We start from the raw sequence: 23,535 nt of genomic DNA on the forward strand, positions 1-23,535 counted from the left end.
AGACCCCCTGGCCTCCTGGGGCTGGAATGTTCCATTCTCACAGGCCCTTGGCTGGGGAGATCCCTCTGGACAGTAGAAGCCACAGGGGCACCGGAAAGATGTAGGGGTGGCGGAAGTCTGGCCAGGAGGACAATAATAGCCTGCTGAGCATGGCCCATCTGGGAAGGGTTTTCCGGACCCTGTGGAGAGGAGGTGGAGGCAGACAGAGTCCACAACAGCGGGCCTGGCTGCAAATGAGACGGAAAAGGAGAAAAGGGACTGGAAGAGTGTCTGGAGCTGTGCCTAAGCTTAGACGTGCAGTATGCCCTGAGGCTCAAGGTACCAGGCTTTGCAGTCAGCTCTGCTGCTCACTCCCTATACAGCTGTGCAGGAGGCCTCTCTGTACTCAGGGTTTTCATCTGCAAAGTAACAGTCCTATTGTGAGGATAAATGAGTTAAAAGGCTTGTCTGGTCACATCCCATGGGATCATATAGAGCCAAAGTGAGAGAGTGCTGACTTAGGGACCTAGAGCTCTCCTGCCCTGGATGCAGGTAATAGGCCAGTGCCTCATCCTCAGCCTTATTCTGATGTGACACAGAGACGTGCTCCTATGGGGACAGCAGGGGACCATTTGTGGGAATTCACACCTCCCTTCTTCTGCTTCCCAGGACCGTGAACCAGTCTGTTTACTGCCCTACCATATCTGGTTCTAGGTGATTTATATGTGAATGAAGTAGACAACTACAATTGACAAGTGCACCCCATACTCTGTGCTCCTTCTCTTTCCACCATGGTTCCTGCTATGTCTACCCTCTTATTCGTAGGCTCAGCCCTGGCAGGGTCTCCCTGAAGTCCTGTCCCCTGCCATTCTGGAGAGAAGCCCTGCTTCCTGAACAAGGCCATTACCTTCAAAGCCCACAAGCGCTCCATGAAGACTCCACCCCTGTGGGATCAACGTCCCCCCACCCCAGGACATCCAAACCATCTTGTCTGCTAAAAATCAGTGTGCTTGGGCTGGGACATTCATGTTCTTGTCTGTCTTTTTCTATCCCCTTCCCCACTGTTAATTCTCAGGGGTTGGGGCCAGGTCACCTTTGACTTCCCCACCCATCCCCATGTTCAGGCCTCAGGCAGCATCCCTTATATACGGCTGCAGGTCATATGTGATGGGGGAACTACGATGTCACCTGCAAGCAGGTTAAATGCCTCTGGGACAAATGGATCAGTTAAAGACCCTGCAAAGTCCCGGAGACAGCTCTTGTCACCTGAATCTGAGCAGAATTGTCCTGCAGGACAAGGCCTACAATCCTTAGCACTGCGTGCGCCAGGCCACTCTCGGAAGGTGCCCCTGGGACATGGGTGCTGGGCGGGGTTCCAGGTACCCAAAGGGCAGTAGTAGCCAGCAGGACAGTCCACTGGCCAAGTAGGCCTGGTGCCTGGCCTCTGGATCCTGAAGGAACAGAACCTGTGGAAACAGTAGGTGGTCAGGAATGAGAGTCAGGGCCTTCTATATCCCTAGGTTTTCTAGGAAGTGAGGGTCCTCCAGAGGAAGGAAGCTCCTGGGGCATAAAGGATTTGGGCAGAAGTGAACCTCCCCATGACCATCTGAGGTCAGAGGAAATGGGTATCAAGGTGGACAATGGCCTCCTGTGTCATGAGTCTTGTACATGAAGCCTACAGCTCTTCAAGGCCCCTGCATTGGCATTAGGGTTTTAATTACACTGGGCTCTGCAGGGCAAGGGTGCCTGGAGTGCCTGTGGTCACTGGTCCCTGCAACATGTCTGAGTCCCTCTAACTTCAGAGATGGCAGGAAAAGTCAGGTGTCACCCAGATAAAGAAGGAGCCCCAGCCCCAGCAACAGTTCCTCACTTTCCAGCAGGGCATGTCTTGCAGATACTCTGTCCAGGTTCATCTTGATACTGCCCTGGGGGGCAGAGCTGGGGTTCCAGGCTGCCTGGGGGGCACAAGTGCCCAATGGGGCAGAGAGTGCCTAGAAAATCCACAGGAGACAATTATTTCCTCTTGGGAGACTCCCCATCTCCTTCCAGCCAGCACCCACAACAATTCTCTTTCCCCCCATGTGAGTATGGCTGAGGGGGTGGGGTATGTGATTCATGGTGCTTCTGATGTATGACACTCCTGCGTCTGGCCCCTTACACCTCAGTCCTACAGATGCCTACAGGGGACGTTCCCGCTGAAAACCAGCCCCGTGTGGAAGGCCCACGTAGGAACCTCCTGGTGGTCCCTTGTGGAAAGGAGCCAGATCTGTAGTGACAAGGCTGAGAGGGGTAGAAGGACAGTCAGTGCTCTCCACAAGTTGGGTGTTGAAACTGGGAAACTCACAAGTTACCTGAGGCAGCCCCAGGCTCCCAGGTCATCTCTCACCAACAGTGTTCCCAGGGGTCCTAGTCCTATGAAATGTTCCTCAAAGTCTAGCTTCTTTGGGCATGTAAATTTGTGAAATGCTGTGTCAACTAAGTCCCCTGGAGACCCCTGTGCTCTTCATCATATGGAGCACTAGCAAGCAGTAGGAAGCCTGTCCATGCTCATGATCTTGGTTTTCCATGCGCCTTGGATTAATGAAGGCATGAGATGAGGGTTGCAAGGGAGCTAGTTTAGAAGACAGACCACAGGAAGAGTTGGAGCAGGAGCAGGAACCCGTACTCTTTAGGATAAAGAGTTGAAACTGTTTCTATTCTTTTATATAGCAACTTTTAAATTTCCTGGGATATTTGATGCATTTTTTTGGAGATGTGGTCGTAAATAGATTGTACTCTGGGGTGGGGCTGTGTCCACGCTGAGGCCACATCTGCCAGGTGGGGACAGTGTGGGGGGATCCCTCTTGAGAGCTGCAGTATCAAAGGGAGCCTCCCTGTTTGGTGAGGAGCCCTGTCCCACTGAAGGACTATCAGGTTGTAACCTTGGTGAGAGCAGGGCACTTGAGCCCCTTGGTTCTCTATAGACAGTGCCCGACACACAGGTGGTTCTCAATGACTGTTGGTTGGAAGAATCCCTTAGAATGGAGGTCATAGGCCAAGTGGCCTGCAGGCTGGGTCTGCCTGCGAGGAGTTTTGCTTGGCTTGCACAGAAATCTAATCTTTTAAACTTAGTTACCTAGATTTGCAGCTTTCCTTGAGCCCTGATGTGCATTGTGGTCCCTTTGTGCATTTGCATTCACAGCTGGCCTGGGCCCTGAAAGTGTGATCTCTACTTCTAGGAGGGGTCCTTTATGCCCTTCCAAATCTCTGATTGGTATTCTGGTGGCCATTTGTGTGGGTGTGCAAAGATTGTGTCCTGGCCAGGCCCGTTTTTTGCATTCAGTGGCTGACCTTTCCTTGCACAGCACACTTGCTAAAGATTCTCAAGGCCAGGCACAGTTCCTAGGAACTAGCGGTGACCTCACCCTGCTTTCCATTGTTGCAGGAAAGAGTGTCAGAATGCAACTGAGTAATGTAGTGATAGAGCCAACTTTCAATACATTCTGATTAAAAAAAAAAAAGGATCCTGATTTAAACTTCTAGTGTAATTACTTACATCTCAAAACTGATTATAACCAACCTGTTCTTGGTTCTCAGCTGAGAACAGAGGCCCCAGAAGACAGAATTGTGCCCCCTCTGCTAAGGGGAGCTCTAATGCACCCTTGTCCTTGGGGTCTGAGCTTCTACCCCTTCTCTGCTGGACCCTGGGTAGCACATGAGGGGTGAAGACCCTTCCTGGCCCCTCACTAGAGTTCCTTATATAGCCTTCCTCCAAATCACGGGATTCTCCATTTTGACTGATTTTTAAAAAATGCTTCTTGTTTCTTTTCTCTACCACTCATCCCACACATTTTCCATCTCCCTTTCTGTGCTCTGGGCACATGAGGAGCCTTGCTAACACTCGTTGCTTTCAGCCCCTTCAATGGAAGTTTCCAGTTCATGAGGGCCTGTCTCACTGCAGTTGGACCTCAGGAGCCTGAATACAGAGGGAGAGCCCACAAGCATGTTTTCCTTCCAGGCCAGCCCACTCAGGGTCCCACAGCATCCTACCCCTAGCCAAATGCTGAGGAGGTCCGCACTTACCTGGACTGTGCCCAGAGACAGAGGCCCTGGGGCAGAACCAGCCTCCTTCACATGGGGCCTCTGGGAAGCTCAGGCCGGCCCTGGAGCAGAACCAGCCAGCTGGACATGGCTGGCAGTCCTCCCGAGACGTGGCCCCAGGGATGGGCAGGAGAAAGCCTGCAGGTATACACTCTGTAGCTACCGTCAGGGGGCCTCTCTTCCCGATGGAGACCCAAGGTGGCGCCTCTCAGATTGCGGAGCTGTGATCTGGTCCTGCTTTGCCTGCTTAGTCTCACAGACCAGTGGCTGAAGGACTCCTCAGCCTCCTGCGCTGCCTCACCACGTGGTGGTCTGGGCCACCAGATGAGGTGCATCTCATCCCCCCATCTTTGCTGCAAGGCATCACTCACTTGTTGCTGTGCCTCTACCACACACCCCTCCGTGTCCAAGCCTTTCCCAGAGAGCCTGGGCCCAAGCTCTATATCACCTCATTCATTATTCCACCCCCAAGCCCCAGCTATGTGGATGCAGGATGGACATTGCTCTTTAAGTAGTTTGGGAGACATCCCAAGATGTCTCTCCAAGGCTGGACCTCCACTCCTTTCTCTTCTCAAGGGCCGAGAGCACACCCTTGCACTGCCGGTGCCCCCCTCCCCCATCGGCAACTCACCCGGTGGGCATGGAGTGGGCCTGGGGCTGCCCTTGGGACAAAAGTGGCCTGGAGGACAGAGGTCTCCTGTGATCCCATCAGTGGGGTTTGGGACAGCTGCTGCTTGAGTGCAATGGAACCCTGCCCTGCAAGGCCCAGACACAGCCACCAGACCAGGCAGGAGGCAGTAAGAGCCTGTAGGAGAGAGGGAAAGACAGGATCCCCAGTCATGGGGAGGGGAGAGATTGGGGACCCCCCCCCCCACCCCAGCCAGCAAATATGTATTGCAGTCTACGGCCAAAGCATCCCCATCCAAGCCAGGCCTGAGTTCTGCCCTCCCAGGTCAGAGAGGATGTGGCCTAATATGGCTGTGGTGGGGTATGTCCCTGTCCCCTTACCTGGCTCACAGAGTGTGCAGTCTGACTGCTGGACACCCCCTCTCTGTGGCTTGTAGGTGCCTCTGGGGCAGGGGAACTCAGAAGCAAAAGATGTGGACACAGGGCAGTAATGGCCTGCAGGACACTCCTTCCCCACTACAGAGGAGGTGTTTGCTGGGCAGAAGAAACTACAGAAAAGACAAGTGGGGAGGAGGGGGCTCACAGGTCTCTGTGGCCCCACCAGCATGAAGGGGGGCAGAGATAGCTGCCTGGGCTCACCTTTCATCGCTGGCCTCAGGAGCTATTGGCCCAGGGTGGGTAGGGGCGGGGGGGGGGAGGGGCGGACAGGACTTAAATGGCTTAAATTAGAGCAAAAGAGGCCTAGGTTTGAAATTAGGAATGACTCAGCTATACCCAATAGAGACGTCAAGAGGCCTAAGAAAGTTGCTGGATGGTGTGGCAGTTCTTCAGAGACATTTTTTAAAGTCACAGAAAACTCAGGTTGAAAGGGGTCTTAGCAAGCCTCTGGTCCAGCCACTTCCTGTAGCAGGAATGCACACCCTGCCCAGCTGGACACATATGCTCCCAGGATGGCCTCTCAGCACTCACCCTTCAGGACAAGACTCGCAGTGGCCCTGGGCGACCAGGCTGTTGTAGGTGCCTGCTGGGCATGGCCTGGGGGTAACAGTGCCTGGGGGGCAAAAGTGCCCTATAAGGGAAGCAGATTCGACAAGTCAGGGCCTTCTTGGCTTTCAGAGTGTTCCCATCCTAAACCCAGCTCCTATGGGGTCCCGGGGACACTTGGCCCCTGAGGGCGGCCTTGGAGCTTGCTCCCTCCCAGCTCCCCAGGCTCCTCCTCAGGCCAGCCCCCCAAGGTACCTGCAGGGCAAGGGCCACTGGTCCCATCTCCCAGGGAGCCGTTGGGAACAAGGGCCCCGCGGCGGCAGAAGAAGCCTGTGCTGCAGGGCCCAGAAGGGCTGGTGAGACCCGCAGAGCCACAGTAGTGGCCAGGTGGGCACAGGGAGCAGGCAGCCTGCAGGAGATGCCCCCATTAAGATGCCAGCCCCCAGCTCTGTCCAAGGCAGGGAGGCAGGGACCACACCAGGAGGCCCAAAAGGGGCCTCATGTCCGAGAACATCTTGTCCTGTCTCACCTTCCTCCATCCACAGCACCCCTGCCGGGCACTCGCTCCCCTCACCTTGCACCTTCTCCAGGTGGGGCACAAAGCCTTAATGCTCCAAACTATTCTATCAGCAGGGTGTTCTGCTTGCTTGCTTTTTTTCTCTTTACCTTCATGTCCTTTTGTAGTTTAACCAATCACACCAGGGGAAGCCTATCCTTCTGATCTACCTCCAGGGAAGCCTTTTCTGCTCGTTTGAGTGTGGAGGACCAAGCACTCCAGAGCGCTGGGGTTTCTGGGGATTTTAACAAGCCAGGAATATTCTTCTAACAGCAGGAGGGCCTCTCAACAATGAACCTCAAATCATGACTTGGAGGTGCTTGTGAATAGAACCAGATATTAAAGTTGCTTTCAGAACCTGGAAATTTAAATAGAATTTTGTGCATCCTCTGGTGGCCCTTTATAAATTATATATTAATTATATTATAAAGTAATGCCTCATGTCACTCCTCTGCTCAAACCCTACTTTGGCCTCTATCTCACTCAGGTAGCAGTCCCCAAGGTGAGCACAAGGTGCTGTATAGCTGGCCCCTCCCTCCCTTTCCAACCTCCCTCCAGCCCACCCTCACAGGGCACCCTCCTTCTGCTCCCTGCAATCCCCAACATGCACCTGCCACATGGTGGGGGGGGGGCTGCACCCTCTGAGTTTCCAAAGTCAGCTTGTACAGCCATACACGCAGCTGACAGCTACATGCTGGGAGCCTGCTGTGTGTCAGGCACTATTCTGACAGAGAAGTGAGCAAAAGACAAAACTCCCTAGCTTTGTGGTGCTTATATTTTAGTGGGGGAATACAGAAAATAAAGAAGGCCAGTAAGTAAAATGCTATGGTAGGCTATGATATGTGCTAAGGAGGGCCAGGGAAGACCCCCCCTGGGAAAGTGACTACAGTCCCCAAGGAAGAAGAAACTAGCCAAGTGGCTCTGTTCTCCAATCCCCATTTGACCTCAAGGGCAGTATGGACTGGCTAGATCCCAACAGGGCCCTTCCCACACCCAGCCTCCTCCTGGGCTGAGGTCTCCCTACCTCTGAGCTGAGCTTGATGCGTGCACTGAAGGTGCCAGGTGGGCAGGGCTGGGGCACTGCTGAACCCCTGGGGCAGTAGTGTCCCTGAGGACAGGGGCCAGCCTCCTCTGGAACCAAGGAACAAGTTAGCCTGGCCCCTGGGAAGCATGTGGTGAGGAGTGGGGATTCCAAACAACTCCCTCTGCCTCGCTGGGACAGGCTCCGGGCCCTGGAATTGGGCTGCGGGTCTCTCCTGCAGGTCACACCCTCCACACCTGGTTACTCCACCACAGCCCTGTGCTGCTGCTACAGAAGGGAAGAGATTGGGGGAAGCTGTTCCTGACATGGGCTGGTGGCATCTGGAAGGGACTCCTGAGGGAGGCAGGGCTTCTGAGGGAGGCAGGGTCTCTCTGGAAGGCTCAAGCCCCAGGGTCCAGGGGTGGACAGATAGCGTTTGAGACTGAGGCAGGGTTTCTGTCACCATCCCAGCTCTTGCTATAGAGACCTTTGGAGACCTTCCCATGTTGGCTGGTATTTTGACATTTTTCCTAGTTTCTGGAGGTGCCTGGCTGTGTCTTCTCTCCTTCTCCCTCGACCCACATGGGCCCTGTTCCAAGACGCCTGTCACCAGGGCTGCTTGGTGACTGAGGATGGGGACCAGCCAGTTCTGAGCTGTTGCTGGGTAGACAGGGCTATTGCAGCGGGCAGGTCAGGAGCTGGAGGGATGAGCTGTGCTTCAGTCAGCGTCCTCACCTGTGTTCAGGCCGCCCTGAGCATGTGTGACCCTCAGGGCCCGAGGGCAGCTGCAGAGCGGCAGAAAGCTGGACTGGGGTCAGTGGGCCTGGGCACTCAAATTGGCTACTGACTATGTGCCCTTAGGCAAAGCACACTGTCTTCCCGAGCCTCAGTTTCCCTTCTGACAGAGACAGGGATTGTACTGGATCATGGGATTTTGCCCTGTGGTCCCTGGATTCCAGAGAGGACTTGAGCCCCTGAACATTAAAACCACTGGAATGATCCCTCAGCTATACAATGAGAACCACTTGGAAGGGTTAACAGATTGACCCTACCTTGGCTGGGCCCCACCCTCAGTCCTCGGATCTGATGGCCTGCCCTCCCACTACCCCATATCAGTATGTGCCAGGTGACTCAAATGCTCAGCTGACGAGTACTTCTCAGTGACCCCTAAGGTGAGCTTCCTCGGGCCTTCCTTGGTGTTTGCCCTCAGCCTGGCCTGTGTGCGGTACAGGAGTAATTGGGGTATCCTTCCCAGGAGGGATAGTAGATAGTGGAGACAAATGCCAAAGCATTGTTCATGCTGGGCACCAGGGTCCTGCTCTCCCATGAATGAGAGCTCAGGAACACAGCACAGGTCAGGTACCCTAGTTCTCCTGGACAGAATAGACTCATCAGTCTCTCTGGTTGACAGAGTAGAGGCAGGGCTCTGAATCTGTCCCCTACCTCCCAGGTGGGGGGCTTAGGAAATGGAGCAGGGGATCGGTGTCCCACAGGGAGTGCCTGGTACCTTCAGTGCCCTCCTCTGGGTTGGGCCGGGTGGACCCTCTGGAGCAGAAGAAGCCTTCCCAGCACTGTCCCCCGGCCTCTGTAGCATTGGCCCTGGGGCAGAACCGGCCCCTGTCACAGGCTTGACATCCTGGCAGGCTACTCAGTCCCAGCACAGGGCCGTAGGTGCCTGGGGGGCAAGGCTGCCAGTCAAGCCCTGTCCCTTCAGGGCAGTAGAAACCTGTGAAGGGATCAGGGCCAAGATTAGAGCCTGAGGAAGCAGGGGATGGGGAGGAAGGTGGCAGAGGGTAGGCTCTGGGCGCTGGCTAGAGTACAGCATGGAGGCCTGGCGTCTCTGCTGTGGGGCTCCTGCCTAGGAAGTAGAAATGCTCTGTAAATCCAGAAGTTACCACCTTACAATCAGACTATATAGCCCAGGCCTTTGAGGGAAGTTGGGGAAGATAACAGGCATGTTAACTGCTCTGTTGCTTTGGACCCTTTGCTTAGTCAGCCAGGCTACTGGCAGGACACTAACCTCTTGGACACAGCTGCGGCCTCAGCCCTGGAACACAGTAGTGGCCACTGGGACAGATGTCACATTTTGTTGTGTGGGTGCCAGAGTCATAGGAGCCAGGAGGACACGGAGTGGGGTCAGCCATTTCCAGAGGACAGAAGTGCCCAGGGGGACAGGATCTCCCAGACAGTCCCTCCATGGGGGTGGTAGGGACAGTTCCTCCAGTGCAGGAAACGCTGGAAAATGTGGGCCAAACAAAAGGGCCTCAGTCAAGGGGAGTCACTGAGGAGCACGCAGCCACAGGCAGTGGATGGACTTTAAGCATGGGTCTGGGAGCCGTTCCTAGCCTATTCTTTCTTGAATCCTGGCATGACTTAACCTCTACATGTCTGCAAGTGGCCCTCAGGCCCCACAGGCCAGTGAGGGTGGCACCTTCCTGACTATAGGGATTTCTTCTTCTTGTTTTCTGGCTGAGTGTGGATCCTGGAGTGGAAACAAATCCTCACTCTGTGGACACTGTTCCCTCAGCTCCATGTGGGTATGTTGCCTACCCTGGGTAGCAAGGTGCTGGCCAGATTGGCAGGTGGCCGCCAGAGCAGGGTCTCCCTCCAGAGCAAGCTTGACATCCTTCTGGGGTTCTGTTCCCTTCCTCAGACCAGGTGCCAGGTGGGCATTGGGTGGGGACAGGAGCTCCTGTGGAAGTCAAAGCAACAGAGGGAAGAAGCCCCGGGGGGAGACACTGGACTGAGTTAGACTCCGATCCATTGGATTTTTCCCTCTGGACAGACCAGTATGGAAGTGCTTCCCCCTCTCAGCTTCCAGAGGGTAGGGACCAATTCAGTTTTGGAGTCCTTGAGTCAACTTCACTGAATGAAAGGAAGACACTTCCCATTCTGCAAGGGAGTACCCAGGTGGAGGAGAAATAACCAGGCCCTGGAAGCATCCTCAGGGCAAAGGAGGAAGGTCAATTGCTCAAGTGAGGTTTCCTGAGGTCCAGGTTGGGAAAGGGTTCTGAGGAGGGGAAGGGTGAGGACTTTTGAGCAGAGTGGGGAGGGCATGTTGGGGAGAAGGGTCCTATGCTTGGCCCTGCATAGCTTAGCACTGCCCTCCATTTAGGGCTATGGCTCATGTGCTGGGAGAAGGGCTTAAAACCCGTAGAGACCCGCCTTCAACAGTAGAGGCTGGAAGGGACTTAGCCTCCTTCTGCCCTGTCATGGTTGGAGTGGCCCCAGAGATAGTGAGGTACCCTCGAGGCAGTAGTGCCCAGCAGGACAGAGGAGGCCCCGTGCCCCATCGGTGGGGTCCTTGCTGGTGGCTCCTCCCTTGCACCAGTGCCCGGCAGCACAGTCTCCTAGAAGAAAGGACACTTTGTCAGCCTTTCCCACTGCACCCCTTGCTGGAGAACACAGCACAAGGCACAGGGCTGCTCATGCTGTCCCCATACCCTCCCCCACCATGGCCACAGACTTCAGGAGTTCCTGACACAAAACCAGCCCGAGCAGCCCAGGCCCTCTGACGAGCAGAATCCAGAATCTCCTCCAGGTTTAGTCAGTACCAGGTTTCCGGGTCAAAGTGGCTGTGGGGTCTGGGCCAGTCTGAGATTTGCCCTTAGAGACTGCCAACTGCCAGGCCTGGATTTTCCTTATGGATCAAAATAATTCCAGCCATTTCACAGGGATGCCACCTAACACCCAAGAAAGTGACACCCTCCTTCTTCCCTGTACCCAAGTCAGCTGGGGAGGCTAGTGGCAGAAATGCTAAAGACCCTTTACAAGAACCCCTGAACACAGTGTTCATGGGGCCTCCGTGCTGACATTGGGCAGCTGGGGTGTGGCTCTACTTTGAGACGAGAGTTCTGCGATGAAGGGACTCCCAATTCTTGGTGATATCATATCACCTGGAAAGCTTTTTAAAACTAGACACTGAGGCCCAACCCCACACCTCCTGACTTTCTGGGGTGGGGTGGGAGATACAGTGTTTCTGATATAAGAGCTCTTGGGGAAGCAGTGGGAATCTTTGCCCAATAAACCCTGCTGCTTGGGCCCCATTTTTACCAGCGATCCAGGTTCATGTAGCTTCTCCCCAAAGCACCTCCTTCTCAGCCTGCTCTGGGACCCACCAGTCAGGCCCACCCACTGCCTGAGTCCTTTTCTGCCCTCCAGGACATACCTGTTGGTGCCGTGAGCCCTGCCAGTGCACAGAATTTCCCAGCGGGACACAGCTGGCATTCAGTCATGCTCCTCAGTCCCCTCCGAGGGCCATAAGTACCCACTGGGCACCTGTGGAGTGTGGCCACGGCTGTGCCCAGGGGGCAGTAATAGCCTTGAGGACAAGGATACAGGCTGAAGTCCTGGATGGGCCCAGCGCTAGGGTCGCAGTAATAACCTGGCCAGGAGTGAGGGACACTCAGGAACACTATCCCCTCCCTGAAGGCATTTAGTCATAGCAGGTCTCCTGCCACAAGGGCCCTCAAGGGCTGTGCCATGGAGCCCCGGACCCAGATAGCTGCCTTTGTGAGCTCTCACTCCTGGCCTTGTCCCTTTGCCTGCACCTCAAAATCTTGCTGCCTCTCACCTGCTGGGCACTGCCCACTTGGGGCCTGGAGACCAGCCTCCTTGCAGTAGAAGCTTCGTGGGCAGACCTGGCACGCAGAGGGCATGGTCTGCTCTGGGAGGCTGGAGAAGGTGCCAGCAGGACATGGTGTTGGCCTGTGGGATGCCGCAGCTGAGGACACAGGGAGGCAGCATGGCTTGGTTGAGGGGAGGCCACAGGTCCAGGGGGTAGGATCCTCAAGGGCAGTAGGTGTGAGCCCAGCCTCAGAGATGGGGCGGAGCCCGTCATGGTGTTGACTGTAAGATCCACCTCTGCTAACGTCCCTGAAGCCCGGCTCCCTCGCCCCTCTGCAACACACAGAGAGACCCCAGCCCTTCACCTGTATTTGGAAGAGCATCATCAGGGCTCATGCCACTGACAACTAATGAGACTCCTGGTGTGACAAGGCCACTGCCATCAGTTCTCAGCTGTCCATACCAAACAACTCAAACCATAGCAAACACCCCAAGTGTATTTTAACCATGCCCCTCTGCAACACTCCTTGGCCTTGGGCTGGACTGTCTATGGCACCCCTTTTCCCTTTGGCCCCTTCCCAAGTGTCCCAGCATCCAGACAAAAACTGAGGAATAGGATCTGTTAGCAGCCCCCTGGGCAGGAGGGTGCATCAGGCTGAGAGTGGGGCCCCTGGAGACACTCACGGCAGAAGGTTCCTGGGGGGCAGGGGGCCCCTGTCAGCCCATCCTCTGGAGCTGGGGACACTGCTCCTTCAGCACAGAAATAGCCAGCCTGGCAGGGCCCACTGGGAGTGGACAGTCCTGGAAGTGAGAGGGGGTACGGGGCTGGGGCTGAGTAGACTCGTTATGCAGATAGACGGGGGTCCTTGTGCAGTGTCAGGCCCCAGAGGACTGAGTCACACCAATGGCTGAGCCTATGTGGAGTGCTTCATCTCCTTCTCTCCTCTGCCCAACCTTGTGATACAGGTGCCACTCTCATCTCACAGAGGGCCTGAGGCGTTACCCGCAGTAGCAGAGCTGAGATCCGAGCATAGGCTGGGGTCTTGGCCTCACTGCGCTTTACCATCTGAGGGTGGTTGAGAGCTGGGACAGGAAGAGTCTAATTCACATCTGAGTCCCCAGTGACCGATAGCATCTGGTCATAGTAGGTGCTCAGGAAGTTACTCAGACATGGGGATCAGTGAGAGAACATGAGAGGGGCCACTGAGCCCCTCCCTCTGCAGAGAGACCTGCCCTCCCAATGCTATTCTGTGATGACCCACCTGTCTTCACTCAAACACGGTGGCAGCAGGTTTATGTTAGCACAGGCTGGCCTGTAAGCATGCCAAGAGCATCATCCCATGAGGCAGGTGCAGACATCAGCTCTCAGTTTACAGAGGGAATAGTGGTTCATGCCTGCATTCACACACTGGTGAGAAGGCTGGGGTTCCCACCAGTTCTCTCGCTATTCCATGCCTGGGTCACTGCACAGTGGCCAGAGAAGGCTCCTGGGTCCTTACCTGCCGTGGCGCAGAAAGAGCCTGGGGGGCAGGGTATAGGCTCTGGGCTGCCCTCGGGGCAGAAGGATCCAGCGGGGCACATCCCCCCTGTAGCCGTGGCTGGGCACAGGCAATTGGTGGTGGTGTAATTGTCTAGGTCAAAGGGGCGGGCAGTCCAGGCTGCCAACACGCAGAACCAGCCTGTGGTGGAGACCAGCACAGAAAGTTAGGCAGTGGGGGAAGAGGGTTGGTAGTGACCGGGCAGGGGTCGGGGCAGGGGTGGGGAGGATTCAAAGGCTGCGTTCACCCAGACTGCAGGCCTACCCCTACCAGTAGCTGTTCCAGGAGATGGTCCGGGTCAATCCAGGCCCAGGGACAGAAGTAGGAAGCACAGGGATAGGTGGGAGCTTCTTCGGGTGCTTTGGGAAACGCACCTGCATCACAGGGCCCAGAGGCCTGGGTCAGATTCTCCCGCCCACAGTAGTGGCCTGGGGGACAAGGCAGGCAGCTATCCAGGCTCTGGGTCAGTGGGTCTGGGTTGTAGTAGCCCCGAGGGCAGGGGAACTGGGTGGCGTATTTGGTGCCTAAAAAACAAAGTTCAGAGGAATGAGTCCAGCTGGGCCCAAGACTGGGGAGGGAGGCCCTGCTACTTGCTGCTCCTGGAGCTCTTGGGCAAGACCTGTTGTGGCCAACTTCTGGCCTGAGCCACAGGAGCCCCTCTCTCACCAACTGGTTACATTCGGCTTCCTAGGCTGTGCGTTCCCAGCCCCAGGGTCCACAAAGCCATAGAATATGCTGGACTCATCTTCCTGATGGTCAACTCTATTGAAAAGCATGTGGCCCAAAATTTGAAATGTTGGTAAAGCAATTTTAAATCTTTATTTTTTAGCTAATAGATTATGTTATGGAACAGAAAGTAAAACTCTCATAATTTTAAAGGTAAAGCTAAAGACATGAAAGAGCTGCCAGCTGCTTTGGGCTCAGCCTCTGTGAAGGGACAGGTGGTGGGAATGTCTCAGAAGCAGAGAACATCCGCGTGATCCTTAGTTGCTGCTGGAGTTTACAGAGCAGCAAGCGCCAAGCCCCACCCCACCCCCAGCCACCTGTACCAGGCCCTGCTATTCAGCCTTGCCTCTGGGAGCTGTGGCCCAGGCACTCACCCCTGGGGCAGTAGAAGCCGGCGGGGCAGGGGTGCCCGCTGTAGGTGGTGATGTTCTCAGGGCAGTAGTAGCCAGCAGGACAGGGGAAGCAGGATGTTTGGCCAGTTAGGTTGCTGTAGGAGCCAGCAGGGCAAGGCTGGGGGTGGCTGGTTCCACTGGGGCAGAAGTGGCCTCGGGGACAGGGCCCCCCGTGCTCTGAATGGCCTGAGGAAAGGAAGGAAGCTGAGTGAAGAGTGCAGGCCCAGTCACTACTGAGCATACTGGAGCCTGGGCCACTGGTGCAGTGACCAAATGTGGACTTGGGTTTGGGGCAGAGATTCAAAGGTTTTAGAAAGAAAGACTGCTGATAGCTAACATTTGTATAGCACCTTCCAGATCAAAGAGCATGTGCTTAATGCATGTGTTATATTATTTGAGCCTCAGAAAATCCCTCTTTCGTAGGTGGTCAGTAATAATGACTCAGTTTTATTGGGGATGGAATCCTGGGATGGTGATTGATGTGTGTGACCAACATCTCTCTGTGCTTTGCCCGACTCAAAGCCCATTTTTTTACATTCCCGTTTGTGTTCTTTTGAGGACACACAATGTGATTGTTAATTTTTTTAATAAGATGGATTTAGAAAACATTGCTTTCATGTGTAGTTGTAATGAACCAGGATGGCTGGTTCTCTTTTTGGCGAATTATCCTGGCTGAGGAGTCTCCTATGCCTCCTATAACCCCCACCATGTCCCTGCTCTCTTACTGCTCACCCAGCTCCCCAGAACCTAACCTTCCATGTGAGAGCTGGATTTTTGCCTCAGATGTTTTTTGGACAGATGGAAGTGCTTGAGAAGAGGGATTTTAAGGGCCCTGGCCCAGGTTCGATGGCCCTCACCAAAGCTGCAGCTCAGTGCTGTGTGTGTATGGTCCTCCCTCCCCCTTCAGATGCTCCCAAGGAAGAAAGAGCATCCTCTGAGAACGTGAGTGGAGAGAGTCTTCCCTGTGAGCTCACCTTGCACTATACCTCCCCACAAGGTGCTGTCTCCACCCCATGAGAGATGAGGTCCACACTCAGCTCACTTCTTGGTGCACCACAGGGCACCATTCTGGAACCTGCTGGCTAGTCTCTGGAAGCCCCCAGGTTTCCCCTGCTCACATTCCTGAAAATCTATAACATTTCCATCTTTGGGTCAGTGGGGCTCTGATTCAGGAGTGGGGCTGAGGTGGGCTTGGAGACACAGATGTGACAAGACCCCAATGACCACAGTCCAGAGACAGTGAGCCAACTGTGGGAAAAGCTGCTGCAGGCACAAGGACAGGAAGCCAGCAAGTCTAGGAATAGCGGTCAGACCTCGAAACACTCTGGCCGAGGATCAATTCCAGACCCCACTTGCTCACACCCTTCCCCTCTGTCCTTAAACTGCCCCATGACTAGTCACCTCCCATAATCAATGTGCCAGGACCTCTGGATATCGAGCCAGTGCAGGACCCATGCCTATCCTGAGAGACCCCGTACCTGCTGGGATTGGGGACGAGACTCCTTCCAGACAGAAGTAGCCAGGGGAACAGGGTCCAGAGGGAGCAGTGAGGCCAGATGCACCACAGAACTGGCCAGAGGGGCAGGACAAGCACTCCGATGCCATGGAGAGAAACATCCTGGGAAGACAGAGAGAAACATGGGCATTAGTGGGACCAGGAGGCTTTAAGGGTGGAGCAGCCACATTCTGGCAAGGGACATGCATTTCTGGGGTTGCCTTTTCATCTCCTCTTTTGGGTTCCCTGGGATTCTTCCTACTTGCAAGGCATCCACGGCATCATTCTGACAGATGCCTGAAGGACAGTGTGACAGGTCCCTCTTTCTCTTCCTGCCACTCTCCAAGATAGGCACCTTGGTATAGTTGTCCTTTTCCATCTTTTTTTTTTCTTAAGATTTTATTTATTTGAGAGAGAGCAAGCGAGATAGAGAGCACAATCAGGGGGAGGGGCAGAGGGAGAGAGAATAAGACTCCCCGCTGAGAAGGGAGCCCAAGGGGCTCAATCCTGGAATCCCAGGATCATTACAAGAGCTGAAGGCAGATGCTTAACCAACTGAGCCACCCAGGCGCCCCTATCCTTTTCCATCTTAATCCCTATTCCAAATCAGGCTGTTCAGGGCTACAGACCCTTTGGTCTGGCAGCAATAGGCAGAACATCAAACAGCCCTTCAGCCATTGGCTCCAAGCTGTCCCCTTGCTCTGCGTACTTTCTCTTGGGGACTGGGAGGTTCCTAAAGATGAGGAGGTGAGACTCTACTCTCAAATGAGACTCAGGCAGATGCACAGGATTCTTAACGGCCTTGCTTTCTTGGGCATGAGTGTTCTCAAGCTACCAGCAGCGTATGTCACCTGCCCTCATTCCGTCCAGCAACCTCTCTCTCCTTCCTCTACTGGTCACAGGCCAGGTGGAAGTCCTGCTCTGTAAGGCCTTATGTTCCTCTGTGGCAGAGGGATGCTGCTAGTGAGATGGTCAGCGTAGAAGGAAGACATCTCTGGGCTCACCCTTATGGGCCTGGAGGCAGTGGCACTCACCGATCTGAGAAGGTGCCCACAGGGCAGGGCAGAGGCACTGCTGTGCCCACTGGACAGAAGTAGCCTGGAGGGCAGGGGCCCCCTGCCATGGCATGGATGTGTCTGTCTGGGTGGGTGACGTCGGCTCCTGCCCAAAGTCAGAAGCGGGTGAGATCACAAAGCAATCCCTCCCCAGCCCAAAGCCAATCACTCAGCAATCCCACCTTGCCCACCTTCTGAAGAGGACATTTCCTGAAATAAAGCAACAGAGATTAAAAGCTGGAGTGGCATCACCCTCGACTGCCCAGGCAGCTCAAGTCCAGGGTCCTGCCCAGTCCTGGCTCCCTGCTGGGACAGTGGGTGGAGTCCCTGAGATGTGACCCCTTCTAAATTAATCAGAAGTTATTTAGGCAGACCCCAAAGTTGGGGAGAAAGTACAGGGGTGCCAGCATTTGGCCTATCCTGGAAAAAGGTGGGCACGGGACAGAATGGGAGAAGTGGGGGCTTCACACCCAGCTTGAGAAGGAGAGCCTGGGCCATTGAATGCAGGCCTCTGAGACATTTGTTTTGGAAACCTGTTCCCATCTTGGCCAAGTTTGTCATTTCTATTTGCACCATTATGTGCCCTTATGGTTAGCTCACAGAGCACACGAAATGCTGATGATAAACTCCTGAAGAAGAGGGCCCTTGTATAGTTAGGAGAAGAGCAAAGAAATTAGTGTGTGATCCCAGTTTTGTAACTGCCCCCAAGCTGGCGGATTTGCCTGTGGAACCATGTGTGTGTACGCATTTGTCCGTGTGTGTGTGCACGTGGGAAACATGGAGTGCGGCACGGCTACATGTTGTAGTTCTGAAACAGGTAGCGTCAGGTGGGGAGGAAGGCAACATAACAAGAGTTTTAAAAATCTGTGTTCTTACAGCTTGCATGAGAATTGTCTCCTAAGGATGCTGGTGTAACAAGGGGAGGATGAATAGCAGCTGCACTTTGATGGGCCTTCTTGGGATAAGGGAGGGCTGGGGTTGGGGAACGGTTCTGTTAGCCTCTGGACCCCATGATCTCATCTCTGGTGCACCCCTGGACCCACACGTGAGGTAGAGGTGCCGCCCAGCAGGGACTGCTGGGCTGGTGCTCATCCCACAGCACAGTCCTGGAGTGCTGCCCTGGCCATGGAGAACCCACACTGGTGACACCGAGATCATGATGGCAGGGCCTTGGGAGACACAAGACCTCAGCAGGCCTTGGTTGGGTCACTCCACCGGTCAGGCCCAATCTCGTCATTGGAAGAAGGACATGGAGGGAAGTCCTGTTCCAGAGGCTCCTCCAGCCCAGAGTTTCCATGACTTGTGATCTGATGGTTGCCCTTATTTAGCCCCACACTTAACTCACCCCCCAGAAGGTCTCCTGACACTGCCCCGGGAAGTCAGGCACGGCCAAGGTTGGGCCTGCAATACTCCCACCCTTTGAAGAGGGTGCCAAATGGAGCCCCTGCTCAGCCTGCCCTGCAGGAAGCCCAGTCCCATCCTGTCACTTCTGTGCCAATGACAAGAGTGTTACCAAGTGTATGTCCTCGCTTACCCAGGTCCAGGCCAAGCCCCTTGTCTCCTCCGCAGAACCTGCTCTCCTGTGTTGTGGCCACTTCTTAGAGCCTCAGGCAAGGTAAGCATTAATTACTGTCCTTCCCATGCTCTGTCTTACTTAATTTTTATCTCAATATTACAAATGTCTTTACTCTGTATTCCTATTGGGCACATGAAGAAACTGAGTGAAGTCATTTCCCACAGCAAGGAGTGGTGCACTGGGCTTCTGCCTAACCCAAAGGCCCTGTCCTCGACCACCGTTCATAGGGCCTCCTGTATTGTAGGCTAGCAGGGACAGGTTTCCAGTGACCTGTTGCTCCTCAGGTCCCAAAACACAGCTTTTACCTGTCTCCCGGAGAGACCCCAGCTGTCCCTGTCTGTCTGTCTTCTCACCTGCAAAACATGGCCAGCAGCCCTGGGCCGGGCTTCGACCCTGCCATGGACTGGGCACACCCTGGGGGCAGGGCAAGGGGAAATGGCCAATGCCTTGGGGGCAGTAATGACTGGGGGAGCAGGTCCTCTCCTGGTGGCTCTCTTGGTCTAGAAAGTAAAGCAGCTGTGTCATCTTGTGGCCCTGCCCACCTTGTGCTGTAGACGGTTTCCATAGCAACTCCGGTCTGCCATCCGAGCCAGCCCAAGTACCTGATCCATTGCCCTGCTGCCCATCTGGCTGGGGTGTGGCCACCAGCGAACCTTCAGGGCAGATGTGGCCCACAGGGCCAAGGTCTCCCCATGGGCCACTGAGAGGTCTCGGGTTCCATGCCCCTCCTGGACAATAATATCCTGGAAGCAGAGAAAGCACACAGGCTGGTCTGTTTTTTGGTGCTGGAGTGCAGCTTCTTGCCTTCCCATCTATGAGGGTCCCGCCACACTAATAACGGCTTTGAAGGGAACAGGCTCTGTGGATGTCCCTGATGAGATATTAATTTAGGTCCCTTTGAATGCGCATCTTTAAATACATGTCCATCATTTAGTCAAAGGGAGGCTGAGGAAGGCGGCAGGATGGCAGAGCAGAGTGTCTGCCTCTCATCTATCTGGGCCTAAACTTTACTCTCCAAGGCGCCCATGGATATTTTGTTGTACATGGAACCCCCCAACCTGGAGGCCCTTGGGGGGAGGTCAAAGTTTTATTTCAATCACAGATGAGGTAATGGGCCTTCCTAAACACTGTCTCTGGGCCTTCCTTGGCTAAGCAGGCAAGAATCTCTTCCTTAGCCTCTGGAATACTGCTGCCCTCCCTTGGACATGACCCTTCTTTTCCTTCTCCTTCCCCGTCATCTAGGCCTCAGGGGCTGGGACAATCCAAAAGACTTGTGCATTCCCACCACATTTAGAAGCCCCACCCAGCAGCTTCCAGCCTCCCTCCCTCCTATTTTGGCCAAGCCCAGCTTCACTGACCTGGGCATACTTCCCCTAGGCTCTCTCTAACATGTCTCTGCCTCAGGAGCTGAGGGTCCCAAGGCCAGAGCCCAGGAGGCAGGCCTGACAACCCTCTGCTTGGTGCTCTTCCTGCCAGGCCATCGGGGGAGATACGGGTGTCCTCACCTGGTGCACATGGGCCCTTGGGGGCAGCCTGGCCTGCTGCAGCACAGAAAAGCCCAGGTGGGCAGGGCAGGCACCAGCTCATGTCCCGTGCCCCTCTCTCTGCATTCCAGGTGCCAACTGGGCAGGGCCTCTGCCTGGCATCCTTGGTACCAGCGGGGCAGAAATGGCCAACAGGGCAAAGGTCACCAAAGGGGAGTCCCTCCTGGAGGAAGAAGGTCCTGTTGAGGTTTAAAAGTTGAGAACAAGGGGGTCCTCTCCATTGGGCTCCCTCCTAGTCCTTCTGAACCCCTCTCTGAGGAAGCCTGCCTTGCTCAGCCAGCCGCTCTGGCTTACTTGTGCACGTCAACCTGAGCTTACACCTCCCTCCACGAAGTGCTTTCAGGAAAATGAAACAAACTTTAATAATAATAGCCTGAATAATCCCACTTCTCTGCCTATTGGCTGAAAGTGCTGTTACACAGCTTTACTTTGTCTGTCTTCTCTCTCTCACTATCATCTTTCAGTCATCCATGATTCAACAGTATCTGTACTTATCGTTATTGATAGTTACCTAGTATCCCATTGGGCTGATAGGCCATGTCTGTGCCTAGACATTTCCTTTGTGTTGTTTTGTGTTTTGTTTTTGCTATTAAAATGTGTGGTGTTTGACACATCTTTAGCATCTTTAAATAAATGATATTTTTTCCTTTCATGTTCTTTCCCACGTGGAAGCTATTGGATCAAAGATTATGAACATTAACTCTCGTTAATGTTGTGCAATCGTTGTCCAGCAGCCTGGGCCCAGGCACAGCCCACTGGCAATAGACTCTATCCCTTAGCAGTGCCTTCTTAGGGCTTTGGCGGTTGTGATTACTTTTGATGATTAATAGATGCATATTTTACAGAAAAGGCTTTGCTTCCTGTGTCTTAATTATCAGGCCTGCTGTGCCTTTTCCTAGTGTATCTGTATTTGGTGCCTTTTTAGGTGGAAGCTGGAATCTGACATTAGATACTTTGGTCCATCTCATTTTCTTGGCTATATTTAATGGTTGTGGTTCTTCTAGCTCTGTTTCTGCAGTGGTTTCATCCCATCTTCTGGGGGTACTCTGTCACCCCACTAGGCAGTGGGCCCTAAAGGTGCATGCTGTGTCCTCTGACGCTGGCCCAGGCCTCTGAGCTTAGGCCAGTCTTGCCTCCATGAGGCCCAGGAGGGTCTGTACTCACCGGAAAGGAGGTGTTGGAACCAGGCCCACAGTGATGCCCAGGACTGCATAGCCCCTGGGGCTTGGCCAGGCCTGCTCTGCCACAGAAGGTCCCAGGGTGGCATGGCTGGCAGTCTTCCACATGGGCTGCCCCTGGGGCCTCTCGGAAAGTGCCCTGGGCAGAGGGAAAGATGTTACTGAGGTCAAGGGCCTGGAGGCCAGAATGGGACTCCAGGGTTGATCAGGCTGGCCACTGTGCAAGGAAGGGAGCAGAGCAGGGCCCCTCCACCCTCTGGACAAACAGGGCTGGGGAGGAGGAGATGGCCTGCTTAAAGAACCAAGCCTCCAAGACACTCATAAGAATGAGTGAGATTTACTTTTTGATAGACCAAAAGTGTTGGATGGCAAAACACCCACCCAGTGAAGAAATGTTGTAAATTCATGCAAGATTTTGATAGCAGGCCGGAAGAGAAAATAGAGGACACCAGATCATCTGAAGAGGTGTGTGTATCTTAAGGAGAGGAAGCCATGACTGCAGTAGGGGATGGGGTGATTGGAGGGTGGAGGCTGGAGAACAAAGCTGCCCCCCCCAGCCCCACCCCTGCTGGGAGCTCTGCTTGAGCCTCAGTCTCCCAGCTCCTGAGCCCCTCCCTCGTTCTCCCTGTGCACCCCCCCCAAGCCTGGGTTGCTTTGTCCCTTGTGACCTCTGGTCTAGCACCACTATCAGAAACCAGCTTCAAGAAAGGGAGTGGTCCAGCACTCCTCATCCGAGTGGGGCAGGAAGCACAGAGCTGGGCATGTGGCCATGTCACAGTGAAGAAGTGTCCTCCATCCCAACCACCAGTGCAGGGCTGATGGCTCCAGAGCCCTTGCAGGCAAAAGTGAAGAGATGCCAGGAGGGCTGAGGGGAGCTTCTCACCATGGGACAGGGGATGGACAGCAGGCCCCGGGCTGGGCAGTAGTGCCCAGGTGGACATGCTATGGGGCCAGCCAGCTTTGTCTGGTTGCAGAGCTTTCCTCCTGGGCATTCCTGGCACCAGAGATGGCCTGGACCCTGGAAGGGGGATTGACAATAACATTGGTTTCTTTCCACGCCTCTAACATTTGGGCCAGGCCTGAACATAGCAGGTACTCAGAATACATCCTGAATTGAATTGGGAATGCTGCCGCCTGGGACCCCAGGCTCTGTGATTGTGCCTTCCTTTCTGAGGAGGTCAGGGCATGGGAGGCGTTCAGAGCAGGGCAGATGCCAGTAAAACTGAGGTGCGCTCTGAGGTTGTCAATGCCTGGAGGAAGAGGGCTCAGGATGGAAGCTGCACTGGCCATTTTCCCTAGCCACATTCCCACCTCCCTGACTTTAGGATCCTCCCACTTCTGGGCCCTCTAAGGGATGGAGTCGGTTCTGGGAACACTTACAGAGAAGCTGCCAGCACCACATGGCAGTGGAGTGGCAGTGCCTGGCTCAGGACAGTGGTGACCTGCGGGGCATAGCACACAGGCCACAGCCAGCCTCGCACCTGGACTCTGGAGGAAGGTTCCCCTGGAGGAGAAGCAGAGAGTGGGAAGTGTGGGTGCCCACAGCTTTCCTGCAGTCACCATCGGTGGAAGGCAGGAGACCTCTGCTGCCCCTAGGCTTACCCTCAGGATTTAAGGGCCAAGTCCCATCCTGGCTGTAAGTCTCTGGATCATACGAAAGATGTGGTGGGTGTGGCCCTAAATGTGGCCTAGATGGGGCAGTATATTGAGAGAGATTTTAAAACCAGGCTTATGGGCTAATTGTGCTTCTACTAAAAGTTTGCAAATGACATATCTGATAAAGGGATGGTATCCAAAATATATAAAGAAATTTTAAAACTCAATACCCAAAAAAACCAAATAATCCAATTAAAAAATGGGCAGAAGGCATGAACAGACATTTTTCTAAAGAAGACGTACAGAGGCCAACAGACACGTGAAAAGATGCTCAACATCACTTATCATCAGGGAAATACAAATCAAAACTACAATGAGATACCACCTCACACCTGTCAGAATGGCTAAAATCAACACAAGAAACAACAGGTGTTGGCAGGGTCGTGGAGAAAAAGGAACACTCTTGTACTGTTAGCAGGAACGCAAACTGGTGCAGCCACTCTGGAAAATAGCACAGAGGTTCCTCAAAGAGTTAAAATAGAACTACCCTATGACCCAGCAATTGCACTACTTGGTGTTTATCCAAAGGATACAAAAACAGTGATTCAAAAGGATGTATGCA

General features: G+C 54.3%; 1 protein-coding gene across 1 annotated transcript; it reads right to left on the minus strand.

Annotated features, from left to right (window-relative positions):
* Nucleotides 1-1,289: 1,289 nt before the first annotated feature.
* LOC123791749 (uncharacterized) lies at nucleotides 1,290-21,450 on the minus strand. The gene is made up of 22 exons (XM_087864920.1): nucleotides 21,304-21,450; nucleotides 20,101-20,302; nucleotides 18,949-19,338; nucleotides 16,999-17,125; nucleotides 15,948-16,087; nucleotides 14,452-14,655; nucleotides 13,726-13,875; nucleotides 13,313-13,492; nucleotides 12,498-12,614; nucleotides 11,821-11,970; nucleotides 11,416-11,631; nucleotides 10,493-10,597; nucleotides 9,798-9,939; nucleotides 9,268-9,482; nucleotides 8,755-8,973; nucleotides 7,171-7,357; nucleotides 5,926-6,005; nucleotides 5,656-5,737; nucleotides 5,068-5,234; nucleotides 4,691-4,815; nucleotides 1,878-1,934; nucleotides 1,290-1,445 (listed from the first exon to the last, which is right to left on the minus strand). The coding sequence occupies exons 2-22, from the start codon at nucleotides 20,180-20,182 to the stop codon at nucleotides 1,290-1,292; spliced, it is 3,291 nt and encodes a 1,096-aa protein (XP_087721046.1). The 5' UTR covers nucleotides 20,183-20,302; nucleotides 21,304-21,450.
* Between the last annotated feature and the right edge of the window lie 2,085 nt (nucleotides 21,451-23,535).

This window comes from Ursus americanus, chromosome 10 (assembly GCF_024610735.1).
Source record: "Ursus americanus isolate L20-20 chromosome 10, mUrsAme1.1.p, whole genome shotgun sequence".
In the NCBI taxonomy this organism is placed as follows: domain Eukaryota; kingdom Metazoa; phylum Chordata; class Mammalia; order Carnivora; family Ursidae; genus Ursus; species Ursus americanus.

Excerpts from the sequence above, each read along its gene's own strand:
- LOC123791749 (XM_087864920.1), bottom strand. The coding sequence starts at position 20,182 with ATGAGCTGGTGCCTGCCCTGCCCACCTGGGCTTTTCTGTGCTGCAGCA. Across the intron at positions 11,971-12,497 it reads CCCCCCAGGAACCTTCTGCC|CTGCGGCATCCCACAGGCCA; the intron begins GTGAGTGTCTCC and ends CTGTGTCCTCAG. Across the intron at positions 7,358-8,754 it reads CCCAGAGGAGGGCACTGAAG|AGGAGGCTGGCCCCTGTCCT; the intron begins GTACCAGGCACT and ends CCTTGGTTCCAG.